This window comes from Carica papaya, chromosome 1 (assembly GCF_054855325.1).
Source record: "Carica papaya isolate Zhongbai chromosome 1, ASM5485532v1, whole genome shotgun sequence".
Taxonomy (NCBI): Eukaryota; Viridiplantae; Streptophyta; class Magnoliopsida; order Brassicales; family Caricaceae; genus Carica; species Carica papaya.
In genome coordinates this window covers 4,877,908-4,892,757 of record NC_142309.1, presented here as the reverse complement: position 1 = coordinate 4,892,757, position 14,850 = coordinate 4,877,908, and the positions used below count along the sequence as shown (strand labels likewise).

General features: G+C 33.6%; 1 protein-coding gene across 1 annotated transcript; it reads right to left on the bottom strand.

The window, feature by feature from the left end:
• Window positions 1-623: 623 nt before the first annotated feature.
• LOC110813016 (uncharacterized protein At2g33490) lies at window positions 624-7,817 on the bottom strand. Its single transcript, XM_022040002.2, has 11 exons — window positions 7,352-7,817; window positions 5,945-6,017; window positions 5,302-5,376; window positions 4,760-4,821; window positions 4,585-4,653; window positions 4,286-4,314; window positions 4,000-4,207; window positions 3,665-3,901; window positions 3,215-3,268; window positions 1,958-2,994; window positions 624-912 (listed from the first exon to the last, which is right to left on the bottom strand). Exons 1-10 carry the CDS (start codon window positions 7,463-7,465, stop codon window positions 1,984-1,986), a joined length of 1,932 nt encoding a protein of 643 aa, XP_021895694.1. The 5' UTR covers window positions 7,466-7,817; the 3' UTR covers window positions 624-912; window positions 1,958-1,983.
• Window positions 7,818-14,850: the final 7,033 nt, after the last annotated feature.

Here is a 14,850-nt window from a genome sequence, read left to right as displayed (position 1 = left end):
TTTAATAGAAAGTTTGAAATAGTTTTATGCACTGATTTTTTTAGTTTATAATTAAGTGTTACATAATATTCTTTTAATATATAAAATTTCTTGATTTAAATTTTTTTCAAACTATAGGATAAGAAATTAAATTGCCAATTTGTATAAATATTTCTAATTTAACAATCTAAATTGTCAAGATTAACATAATGTTCTCCTTAATTTAGTTTGAAAATTTTATTAATTAATTATAATTATTTTTAATTTTTTTAAATATTTAAATGTATTCAAATTTTTAATTAAAAAATAAAAATGAAATCAAACACTTAAAATAAAAAAATATATATATTAATAACTAAATTAGAATAAGTATTAACTTTTGAAACTAATTTAATAATTTATTTTTATTTCAAATATAAAATAATAAACATTACCTATACAATTGGTAATTTTTATTTCCCAAGACAATCAATTGTATATAATTTTCTAGTGTATCTTCATTCAGGTTTGATTAGTCAAAATCTTTAATCATAGATATTACTTTACAAAATTTTCTTTCAGAAGCATTTGGCAGTTAATCAAATTTAGACATTGGCTTCTGGGCAAAACCTCCTTCTTGAGGGGGTGAGAAGACTAGAGGCAGCTAAAAGATAAACAAAATTCCTCATTTGAAATGTACATGATGTTCTTCACTGATACAATTTTTTTCTCTGTAGTTCTTAAATTTAGAATCAGGTAATAAAACCATGAACAATGATTTCACATGAGAAACTAAAGAATACACAAAAAAAAAAAAAGAAAGAAAAACATCATCGTCATTATCATATTTACCAAATCTTTACCCGACACTCAGAAAACCAACCACATCTAAAATATTCTGTCGGGCCAAAAAGACAACATTCGCAGAATGTGAAATATCTGACTCGCTCCCACCTGCATTCGATGAAAATGCAGACAACAGATTAAATTTTAAGGTTTTGTTTTGACAAAGAACTAATATCTAAGCAGATATTTAACAAGAATATAAGAGGTGTGTATGGCAAATAAAAAAGGAAAAATTCTGCCATAGGATATCAACATCTTGGTGTAAAGTATCTCATATGGCTCCAACAGGAAAATATTATCATGTTGTGCAGAAAGTTAAAAAGCAAAAAAAAAAAAAAAATCATTATTAAAACAGGAGATAAAAAGATTGTGCTTGGTATAAAAGACCAATTTTTCGTTTTCATTTTACACATACTCAAGTAAATCCAAGATTACATTTGCATGAAAATATGTTTTACTTTTTATTATATTATACACACACACATTCAGACTCACATAATATATATGCATGAATGCAAATGAGATATGAAGTAAAGAAAGTAATCTTACCCACATTAAGATTATCAATATTTTTTGGTCAAAGCTCAAAGAGCAATTATATTATTCTGTTGTGTTTGCAAAAAGCAAAAGTATTCAATACTAAGATGAGCTGCACAAAAACATTAAACAAATTTCATTTTTTCAAATTCATACATATATATATGTGACAGACAAATAAATATACACGTCCACATAAATACATATGTATAAATGCACGTACATATGTATATGTTGATATTATACATATATGTGCAATTATGGACTATGATAAAGAGTAAATATAATTTTCAGAAAATACTTATAACTACCTCATATGATATTCAAAATCATGTTTTTTGTACCAAAAAGAGCTTTCATCTCTTTTCTCAACAATGAAAAAATAACACAAGAGCAATGTCCAACATTTTGCAGGATCTTAAAATATAAAGCAGTAGATCCTATAACATGTTATCAGATATGCATTATTTGTCAATAGGTTAGTTTCATAAGAACTAAAAAGATAACAAAAATGCTTGAGATGTTTAAATCATGCAGCTGCACTAACCATGAAATGCTGAAAAGAGGATAAAAATGGCAACTAGAAACAAGAGCAATGGACAGGAGTCCTACTCACCTATTAGTAACCATAATGAGCAGTCACTAAGAAAAATTCTGTACTTGCTTGACGTTTGCAAGGGAGATAGGGGTTAATGGAGGAGAAGCAACTTCTTCAGCCTTGTCTGGTGCTCGAGGAGACTCCAAAAACTTAGAAAGATGTGACGCCATAGCTCTTTGATTACTAGAGGGTATGGAGAAACTCCTGGGAACAATTAATGGAGGAACTGGAAGAGGAGATGCCACACTTGATGACACTGGTGCAATTTTATTTGTTGCATAATGATCTTGATTTCTTGATACCAACGGAGCAGAGTGACCAAGCAAACCAGGAGATTTTGCAGGCTTGGCAGCAGCAACACCTGGGGGCCTTGGAAGTTCATGAAGTTCACTTATTCTTGGGGAAGAAACAAGTGGAGGTGAAGCACCTGGGGATACTTTTGGAGATGATGAAGGATGAGGAAGTGGAAGACAAGAAAGTGTACCAGAAACTAATTGGGAAATTTCAGCGGAGGTACTGGGACCGGTTGCTGGCGAAACAGGGTTTGTTGATGAAGACTTACTCATTAATGGGCCAGAAAAAGCATGTCTTTTTATTTTTTTGCTATCGGATGCATTAGACATATCAAAATGTTGATTAGAAAATCCATCGGCCGAAGGCAGGGGTAACTGGGTGGAGGCATTGTTACCAGTGCTTTCTTTGATTAATGACTTTGCCTTCAAGGTGGCCATTTCTGACAACTGATTATCACCAGAATCTTTTTCAGACTTCTTCTGTTCTAATGGAGAAGAATGCCACAAATTGTGTGTTCGTCCAATACAATTTGTAGGCCTTGCATGTGTGGTTGGACTGACTGCTTTAAGAGAAACTGAGCCTTTGGAATCAACAGGCATAGGCAGCACGTATGTGTTAGTGTTCCGAACTGGAGATGGATGCATTTGCCTACTTTTCTCTGCTTGATGGAACTTCCTTTCAGCAAATAATGGGGCTGAATAGCTGCCTACTCTATGCTCTCGAATTGAGACCTGGGGTTCTTCAGTTTTATCTAGGTCTACCTACAGGCAGAAACATTGCGATATAAACCAGAAGAGCCATATTGACTACATCTAATTACCTCAAATATAGAACCTTTCAAGTCAATTAATAAACAGGCAAATGGTGTAACAAAATCACTAAGCTGAAAGTTCAAAAGTCACACCAGTAAATTTCGACATACAAGCATATATACAATCAATCAGCTTCTAACTTGAGATCCAGAAGAAAGTGGTGTTATACCTCTTCATTTTCTATCGTTGATGTGTTGTGAAATGAAATGACCGCTTCATCTACCTGGAGTTTTAAGCAAAATGAAAAGATAATGAACAAGTAACAATCTAAATGAAAAACAGAATATTCTTCCTATAAATGAGGTTTGATGGTTTACAATACCTGTAGAGACAAATTTAAAAACAATAATTACTTGAAAGAAACACTGGAAATCTTTCTTGAAACTTATTCACAAAACTTTGCATTACCATTTAGACACAAGCTAGGTAGAAACGAACTCACAAACGGACAATTATAAAATACATTTTTTTAAGATAGACCTTCTTTATTTCAAGTTTCAATAATAAAATATCATATAAGAGAGCATCCTAGAGAGCTACAGTAGAATCGCCAAGTGCAAACTAAGCCATAGCAGCTTTTCCTTCACAAAGCAAACTTCCAATAATGGTAAATCCTCACCTCCATTGAGTCTCTTGACACTGAAACCACATCAATCCCTTCCTTATTTACTCTATAATCGAAACTCAGTTCCCTATCTTCATTCGTATCATAGCCATTCACCCCATCGTCCTCACCATCTTCCCCATCATCTTCAAGTCCAGCAAACTGATAGTCAATATGTTGCTGTTCTGTTACCATTCTAACATGTGGCTCAACTGCCTCAAGTGATTTGAGTCCCTTACGAAAGAAATTCAACTGCATTAAAAGAACAATCGGAACAAGTATCAACATCCAATAAAAAGGCATGAAAAAAAGGCCTCTACATTAGAAACTTTAGGATAGACAAGGAAGACCTGAGCTGCATGGTGACGTGCTGCTTGTGTAAGAAGACTTCGAGACTGTCCTTGCTTTAGAGATTTCAACCGAAAAACACAGAGTGTTGCCTCTTCATAATATTCACTTTGAGCTGTTTGCAACTGCTGCAGAGTGAAAGTCTCACCCTTCCCACCTTTTGACTTTCTTTTTTCTTTCTGTTGTGCCATCATGTATTCATATACATTTCTGAAGATCAATCACTGCATTCAGAAACTTACTTTCCGAAATTGAAGAAATGACAGGTATCTAGAGAAAAGAATGGACCTTTTTTCATCGCATTGTCGTTTCATATCCTGCACCAGCAAACAAGACGAAATGCCAGTAAGCATGATTCTTGCATCATATTCTACCAAAGGATAACATATGACACATTTTTTTTAAATAAAATAAAGTATGGCACATGTAAAAAACAGAAATACTGAAAGCTTCCCTCTGTAAAAGTTATTTTTATATAAACAAATAGACCCCACAAAGGCAAGAGTGCTAAAAAAATGGAGCACACAAGAAGAAAGGAACAGAGAAAAAATTCTTTAGATAACACAAAAAAATCCACATAAACAGACCTCAACAGTCCTCAGCTCGTTAAGAAGTGACTCTGATGGCTTTGTAATCGTCAGGACTACATGAGAGCGCTTATATTTGAAATTAAAAAAAAAGTTAATAACAAGCTGAAAATCAAGGCACTACCAGAGTTATAATGGAAACTGACAGTAAATTAAATAAACAATAACCACTTACATAGCGATCTACAAGTTTTTGAAGCTCAAACTGAACTTTCCCCAGCATCAACAACACTCTACCTGCAAATAAATGCAGCTGAGTTAAGCGGATTGCTCTAACCAAAAACAACTTTTTGAACCCGTAGGCTACAATCATTTACGCATAAGCTCATGTTACAACTGATTAGTTCGAAAAAGGGGGAGACTTATACTCTTATTCCTATGTCCATATTTTCGGTCATTTCTAAAGAAAGAAACAAAAGAGTTTTTGAGTGCATTTTCTCTCCTTCTGCTAAAACTAGAAATACTTGACTTCATTCCCCGCGTATTTTATCAACACAGCATTCTATCATTTACGGGAAGGATCCTGCAACCTGATTGATTTTTTTACTTCTGATATTTTCTAAGCATACTAGGTATCCAGTTGATGCTTCTTAATGATACTTCTTTCTTCCAAAAAAGTTCCTGCAATGCAACTAGCAAGCCTACACTATTGACAGTTACTACAAAGAAAGCAACTGCTTGAGGAGGAAGAACAAATGAAAATTTTAATAGACTTACCACTTTCTTCATCATCATTTAAGGCTGTTTTCTCCAGCAGACAGGAACCCATTTCCCGCAGTGACTCTGAGAACTCTGAAAATACAGATGGAGTTGAGCGGTAGATCTCCAAATTAATTTTAGGGGAAAGAGATAATAACCTTTTTTCATGTTTTCATTCAACTAGCCATATGTATATTCAACTTGAAACATTAAAAATTAAGAATTTAGTAACCAAACTGCAGTATGCAATCAGCAGACTCTAACAGTAACTATCACTAATTCTCTCAAAAAAAGAAAAAAAGAAAAACCATCCCTGAACATCAATGAAACACATAAATGATCCTGCCACATTCTAAACTCTTTTGCCTAACGAAGATCAATAGCATCATTAGGCACAGATCTTAAGTGCAGACAATGTCATCAGTGGGACCATCCATAAACCTAGTCATACAAAAGAAGCAACAGATACAACAAATCTAACAGATGTTTATCTTACGCCGTTTATATAACCCTTGTGTAGTAATTACTTCAAGTATTACCTATTTTTCGGAATAGGAAACAGTATTCAAAATGCTTTTGGTACTGAAAAGGAAAAATATGAAAATAAAACTAAATCCAGAAGTTGACATGTAATAACAATATTAGGAAAATAAACACTTACCATAAGCACTGTTTGCTGCTGCTGCAGCTGCAGAAAGTAAGCTGTCGTAGCAATCTCTCATGTCTTGCATGTCCTGTATAAGAGCATTCAATTTTGGAAGTCCTTCAAGAATACAATTCATATATATAATAAAAATAATGTGTCCCACTGCCATATGTAGGAAACTGATTTCTAGGCATTAACTACTTTCCATTAGGTCAAATCTAAGACAAGAGAGAAAAGATATTTGTGATGCCCATACATTTCCTTTTTCCTTCTGTAGAAGCTAAGAGGAACAATTTCCTGTGTCTATAAAACACAGGTCTCCAACAGCAAAGAACTGGTTACATGGAACACCTTTTCCAGTTTTTCACTCTCAGAAAATAGTCTTCCAATTCCATGAAGGAAAGAAAACACAGATGTGAACTATTTTGAGAGCATAGGAATAAGGGAAAATATTTTCTTGAACTGACAGCAACCTTTAAGTTCTCCAGTCAGCAAAATTACGAGGAAAACAAAGTGGACTGAACTTAGATTACTAGGAATTAAAAGAAGAAACAACAAGAAAATTGTGAGCTTTTACAACTTCCAAATCCGAAACTAATGCATTCAGTTTAAAATGCAACTAGACAATTAATTCTTCCCCTCTAAGATAACCTGAAACTAACATCTCAACATCATTGATGCATTTCCATAGACATACATTTAAAGCATTTCAATTCTTCCAAAGAAGACCAATGTCCTAGCTTTTACGTCCATATACATTTTAACCATTTCAGTTCTTCCAAAAGAAGATAAAAGTCCTAGTTTGGACATCGATAAACTAATTCAACTTCCATTGAGAGTAGTATCTCCATGGTATCAATTTATATTTTTCCATTTCCATCAATCAGACAGTAAATTCTCTACAATGGCAGCACCAAAAAGATATGTCTGAATATCCATTGGCCTCACTCTTCCTAGTGTTGGAACAAAAATATCATAATAACAAAGTTGCACCGCCTATTTTAAATTATCTAACATTAAGAACAGGAAAGGAAAAGGAAAGAAAATTTCCTCACATCATTGGAGTGTATGACAAATAAAACAAAAATTTTCGCTGTTTCATTTCAATTACTGGATAGCGAGGTCTTGAAGGCAAAACTTCCATGAACAAGAACCTCCAATTATCACCAAGAAGTGTTCGGGCACTCCAAAAAACTTCCACTTCACAATTTATAATCATCTTATTCTCTTAAGAATTTTGCAAAACTGAGAACGATTTTATCAATTTTCAAAACCTTTAAAACCCTACTTAAATCTTACCTTTAAAAAAAAAAAAAAAAACTCTCACCATCCAGAAAATTTCAGATTGTTCAAAAGGAAGTTCCAACGACGAAATAATCAATTAATTAACTAACTAACCCTTGAATAAAAAAAACAAAGTACCTGAGCAGCTTGAGCCAGTTCATCCGCCTGAGCCGAAGGTGAAAGTTCTCTTTTGTCCTTGCCCTCGTTCTTGTTCAGTGAAAACCTTCGCAACTTGCCAAGCGAAGATTTCATTTCCCCCTTTCCTCCTCCCAAAACCCGAATTAAGAATAAAAGAAAAAGGAAATTACCAAACCTAAACCCTAATCAGACGCGAGAAACACAGAGAGGAAATAGAAAACCGAGGGTTGTCTGTTTGTTTGCTGGGAATCCGAATTCAGGGAAAATATAAGAAACTCTTTGGAATTCCAAATCTAAAAACTGAGAGAGAAGTTAAAGAGATTCGATTGAATCCTTCTTTAAGATAAATAATTTATATTTCAACGACATTCAATATTGAATATATGTATATGAAGATAATGAGAAAAAGCGCTGGTATTCTTGGTCAAAAAAACGACTCGTTACAGATCAAGAGAGAGTAGGAGTAAGAAAAAAAAAAAAAAAAGGCAGAGAGAGAGAGAGAGAGACGATACGATTTTAAGAAAATAAAGAAATTATTCGATATAGCAAAAATCTTAAATTACAATTTTTATATAAATCTTTGTTCCAATTTAAGATAATCGTGTTTTGAATTATTTTTTATATAAATTTTTATTTAAAAAATAAATAGCTATATATTTAAATAAAATGTTAATATAAAAGTAAGCTAGTTTTTAAAATTAATATATATTATAAATACTTTATAATTTATATTACTGTATTTATTATTTAATCCAAATGAATATAAATATAATAGACAAATAAACTTATTACATTAAAAAATAAAGATTAAATTTTATCACATTAGTCTTCAAAATTTTATATTTATTACATATTTAATTATTGATATTTTTATTACTATCTCAGTGTTTTATTTGTTGAGTTCTGTTTTTTTATTTTTAAATAAAAAAATATATATAATTAGATTATATTTAAATATTTTAAAATTAATTTTAATTAATTAGTTAATTATTTTAAAAATATCAAAATATATTTTAATTATTTTAGTTTTTTTTATTATAAAAAGAAAACTCAGCGACTAATACAAAGAAAAAATGTTAAAGGACTTTTTATATTAAATTGTAATAAATGTTTTATCTTTAAAAAATTAATTTAATAATTTACTCAAAAATAAAAATTAAAATTAAAAAATATTTAAGTAAATACGAGAGAGAGAGAGAGAGAGGATACTGCTAACGTCATTCGTCAAAGTGAAAAAGTGCTAACTTTTGTGGTGACACGTCTCTTTTAGGGGGCATTTTGGTAACTTCACACCAGAAACAGGTTCTTGGATTCCCAGGAGAATGATCGAACGGTCTTCCATTTGACACGTCATGTCACAGGGTTGTTGACCGTTGTGGCCCCCTCGTACATCACCGTAAATTTTAATTTTATTCAATAAAAATATTTAAAATTTTGTTGTTTAAAAACTTTTTGTAAATAAATAACTCGTGCAGGACAGAATTATCATAAATATTATAATTATATAAATTAATTATGATAAAAAATTATAATTATTTTATAATATAAAAAATATATAATTAAAATAGTAACCAATTTATTATGTTATGATATCTTTTTCTTTTTTCTATCTTATGAATATTCAGAAATTATAATCAGGTTATTTAGTAATTTGTTAAAAATACTTTACAATTATTTAAATATTCAAACTATAATATAATATTTAAATTAGTTATAACCATTTTATGAATTATTTAAAAATTATAATCGTGTTGTATAATATTTGAATTAGTCACGATTATTTTTTTATTATGGATATTCAAATTTTATAATAGGATTATTTACAAGCTTGCTAAACAAGTTTTACAATTACCCAATTGAAATTTAAGTGTATTGGAGTCTTCTGTTTTATTGACTTTCCCATTTGAGGAAGATAAGTGTGAGTGATTTAGTAAAGTTTTAAACGAAATATTAGTTAAAGAAAATTATAAATTAATATATCAAATATCAAGTTAGAAAAAATATGTATTTCTTTTTGAAAAATGGAATAAAAATATAATATATATATATATATATATATAACTTGAATTTGGAGTGGACGGTTGAGATTGACACGTAAGCAATGAACAGGTGGAATGACAGTTGTGCACGTAAAGTCAAAGTTTGCTGACGAGGGGGAAAGCAAATTCCAGAAATGTAAACCACCATCTTTGACCTTCCACGTCACCTCTTTAAATTATACGTTACACAACATTAATTAGTTATTAAATTTTTATAACATTAACAACTGATTAAATTTTTATTTGCAATATCAAAATTTAGTACAAACCCTCCAAATTTTTGATAAAATCTAATGTTTGTAACATATTGGGTGAATGGGATAATTAAACAAATAAAAATACATAACAAACACAAAATTAATTGAGAATGAAAAAGAAATAATTATAATATTTTAATAAATTAAACTTTTAAATTTTAAAATTTAAATATATAACAAAATTATTCAAATCTGTTATTAATATTCTAATAAATTTCAAGTCTAAATTTGAAAAATTCCCAACTGTCTAATGCATGTGAATTTAATTTTACATGGATCTATCAATGAACTTCCTTGTATTTAATTAGTCCAACAAGTGTGGTATTTTCCCACTAATGAGAAAAAGGTTCTTTTGGAGAAATTAACAATCCATTCACACATCAATATGCACATCATGTGTGTATATATGTATGTATATTAATTGTGTTGTTTACAAGCATGTTTTTTTCTTTTTCTTTTATGGGATGCACCCGACATATCAAAATGTGGATTAGAAAATCCATCTGTCGAAGGTAGGGATAACTCGTGGAGGCATTATTACTAGTGGTTTCTTTTATTAATGACTTTACCTTCAAGGTGTTCATCTCTAACAACTGATCATGCACGAATGCCACAAATGACATAACAAGGTCACTACAGCTAAAAGTTCAAAAGTTACAACAGTATATTTCAACATACAAGTATATTTACAAACGAATAGTTTCTTTCTTGAATACCTACTTCATCTATCTGGATTATCAAGCAAAATGAAAAGATAATGAACAACAAATAACACTCTAAATAAAAAAAACAAAATATTCTTTCCTCTTGAATAAGATTTAATAGTTTACATTACATTTAGACACAAACTTAAAAATAATATTTACTTCAAGAAAACACCACAAAATCTTTCTTGAATACTTTGCATTACCATTTGGACATACACTAGGTAGATATGCTCGCAAACAGATAATTATAAAAATATATTTTTTTAAGATAGACCTTGATTTCAAGTTTCAACAATAAACTATCATATGAGAGAAATCCTAGAGAAGTACAACAGGATCACCATAGCATGATCGGTAAAAAAGGAGTTAATAGATTGGGAGAGGCTTTATTAGAAGAATAGACCCTTTCACCTTATTTCTTTATCTATTTTTTGAATTATTTGAAAAGAGAGAAACAGTAGGGCCTCCGGTGAGAGGGAATAACAGAAAAATTAGAAACAGATGATTTGATTGTTTTAGTTTCATGGTTTTTGGACATGACCTTAACAAGATTGATGATTTTGGGTCATTTTAGATATGCTTTCAGCTATATAATTTTTTTGTAAAATAGGTGGCACCCCTTGGTGCGGTTTACTTAATATAATTCTTACACTTTTTATTCCAAAAAGAAATAGCAGCTTTTCCTTTACAAAACAAACCTACAGTACTGGTAAATCCTCACCTCCATTCGAGTTTCTTAACATTCAAACCACATTAATCGCTTCCTTATTTAGGCCATAGTCAGAAGTCAGTTCCCTATCTTCCTTCGTGTCATGGCCATTCTCACATTGTCCTCACCGTCTTCCCCGTGATCTTCGAGTCCAGCAAACTGGTAGTCAATATGTTGTTGTCCTGTTATCATTCTAAAATGTGGCTCAACTGCCTCAAGTGATTTGAATCCCTTACGAAAGAAATTCAACTACATTTGCAAAGAACCAGAATGAGTATCAACATCCAATACAAAGTCACAAAAGAGAGGCCTTTACATTAGAAAGTTTAGGATAGACAAGTCCTGAGCTGCATGGTGGCTTGCTGCTTGTGTAAGAAGACTTTGAGACTGTCCTTGCTTCAGAGATTTCAACCGAAAAACACAGTGTTGCCTCTTCATCATATTCACTTTGAGCTGTTTGCACTTGCTGGAAGTAACGGTCACCCTTCCAACGTTTTATCTTTCTTTTTTCTTTCTCTTGACCCATCATGTATTCATATACATTTCTGAAGATCAATCACTGCATTCAGAAACTTACTTTCTGAAATTGAAGAAATGACAGGTATCTAGAGAAAAGAATGGACCTTTTATAATCACATTGTTGTCTCATATCCTGCACCAGCAAACAACACAAAATGCCAGTGAGCATGATTCTTGAATCATACTCTACCTAAGGATAACATATGGCAGATGTAAAAAACAGAAATACTGGAAGCTCCTCTCTGTAAAAGTTATTTTTATAAACACAAATGGACCCTACAAAAGCAGGAGTGCTTAAAAATGGAGCACATGAGAAGAAAGGAATAGAGAAAAAATTCTTTAGATAGCACAAAAAAATCCACAGAAACAGACCTCAACAGTCCTCAGCTTGTTAAGAAGTGACTCTGATGGATTCATAATCGTCAAGACTACATGAGAGTGCTTATATTTTATTTTTAAAAAGAAAAAAAGTTAATAACAAGCTGAAAATCAAGGCATTACAAGAGTTATAACAAAAAAGTAAATTAAATAAACAATAACCACTTACATACTGATCTACAAGTTTTTGAAGCTCAAACTGAACATTCCCCAGCATCAACAACACTCTACCTGCAAATAAATGCAGCTAAGTTCAGCAGAGGGCTCTAATCAAAAACAACTTTCTGAATGCTTAGTCTGTAATCATTTAGTCTTAATCTCACGATACAACTTATTGGTTTGAAAACGGAGAGACTTATTGTAGCGCCCGGGAAATTGAAGAAGGGAAAAAAAAAAGGCCACGTCAGCAGCCACATCAGCAGACCCAGTCAGTTGTCCCGGCCAACCGGGACCTGCCACGTGGCAAGACCACGTCGATCCAGGACGGGCCACGTTGGCGATCCGCGTATCGGACGGCCCAGATCAAGCGTGCGATCGGACGGCCCAGATTAAATCAAAATGGACGGCTGAGATCAAAAGGCAAATGGGTATAAATAGAACCCCCACACCAGACCACAAAACCCTAGCCGCCTGCCCTCGCCGGAGTAGACGAACCAGAAGCCGGCCGCCGCCACCCGCCACCGCACCGGGGAGATTTCCGACCGCCGATCGAGGTAAATTTCATACCCTCGACTCGTTTTTCCACGCTGATTTCCTCTGTGGCCAAATCGGAGCCAAAATCCCGGCCAAACGGCCGGAAAACACGGCCAAAACCCAGCGGCGCCGCCGCGCCCCTCCTCGATTTTTGCCTCCGATGAGGCCCTTCCCGGCCTCCGTTTAATGCAATTTTTATATCACTGTGATCACCATTCTTTTCTCTACAGGTTGATCGGAGCCGAATCACCAAAACACGAACTTCACCGGAGAGCCGCCGCACCCGAGTGCACCGCCGCCGGTAAGCTTCGGTTTTTCGTAATTATTTGGCCCCCCGAGGGCCCTAGGGTTGTTTAATCGCAAGGATCGATGCAAGTGTGGCCGAATTCGGTCAGAAACGGCCGAAAACAGCCAAACTGAGGCGAATCGCCGCCGTGCCGGAATTGCGATATTGGCCAAAAAAGGGCCCTGGGCCTAATTTGGAATTTTTTGGAACACGTGCAGGTACCAGTAGTGCGTTTCAGTTCCCTGAGAAAAATTCAGGAAAAATTAGGGACAGCCTGTAGGCGCACTGTGAAGCCGTGTTCGGACCCCGAAACGAGTAAGGACCCCTCACCCTATTTCCTATCACGGTATTAAAGTTCAATAAATGATAAAACGGTATTTCATGAATCAACAAATGTGTGAAATTGCTTAAGGTCGCTAATGGAGCCCGAGTATAGTGTGGTTGTCGGTTAACTGTTATTTGCCATGTTTTACAGTTTTAAAAGCAGTATGAGGTTTGATGTTTTCATTTTATAGTTTCGTGTGCATATTTTACTATTTTACCGATTATGGATTGAATGACTGGGATATTGATGCTGTATGTTGTCTGTTTGGCATAAATTACTGTTTTGCTTGTTTATATGTGGATTGATGATGCTGACTGAGGGAAAAGAGAATGATAGATTATGTAAATGGGTAATTGTATAATGTGGTCAGCCTGACTAGATATCCTGGGAGATGGTGGACGGACCGGGTCCGTAGGGAACCCTACCGGGATTGTGGTCTCCCATACCGGACGGGGTATAGAGATCTTATGTGTTTTGGCACCCATACCGGACGGGGTATGGGGACGGCCCGTTTCACCTTCATACCAGACGGGGTAATGAGGTTTATAGCTTTGGCGCCCATATCGGACGGGGTATGGGGACGGCCCTGGAATATGATTTCAAGTGTTAAGGGTTAACGGGTAGCGGGACCTCTATGGATCCCCATGGATACTAGTGGGCTGGTAAAAGAGGAAAAATATGTTGTGTAACGATTGAATTACAAAAGGCTTGATAAGTATTATGTTATACAGTTTATATATGATTTCATGATGATGATAATGTTATTGCTTTCGTACACTGTTTTATCAATTCCACCGAGGTAGGTGGATGGTGAAAGATTTATTATTGATAAAAGAATTTGTTGTAAATTATGCTCCATTGGTCTTTTTGTGTTTTCTACCCACCTTTACCTCCGTGACGGTGAGATATCGTGATGTCTTTACTGGGCTAGTGTAGCTCATTCCTTATTTAATCATTTCAGATCAGGAAAACATTGTTCCCGAGCCGGTTCTGCAGGAGGACAACGAAGGGGACACCTAAAGACTCCATAGTCATATTCGTAGCTTTTACTTTCAAGTTTCTCCTTTAGGTAGTTGATCTTTTATATTTTGTAAGCACGTTTTTGGTTTTAGTGTAAGGGATGTTAATCTAATTTTTGACTTCGCTTCCGCATTTGATATTTTTAATATATATTTTATTTTAAAATTCCGGGGCCGTTACACTTATACTCTTATTCCTATGTCCGTATTTTTGGTCATTTCTAAAGAAATGAATAAAAGAGTTTTTGAGTGCAGTGTCTCTCCTTCTGCTAGACTAGGAATACTTGATCTTATTTCCTAACTATTTTATCAACAGGGCATCCTATCATTCACAGCAGGGATATTTGAACCTGAATTATCTTTTTTACTTCTGATGTTTTCTAACATACTAAGTACACAATTGATGCTTTTGAATGATACTTGTTTTGTAGAGGTCCGGAACTTAAAGAGAAATAAATTTATAAATTAAATGCGAAAGCGATTAATAGAATTAGGATTCACATTTCTTACACAATAATTTTGAATGCTCAATAGGCTTACGAGAATGTCCCTTATAAAAAGCAAACG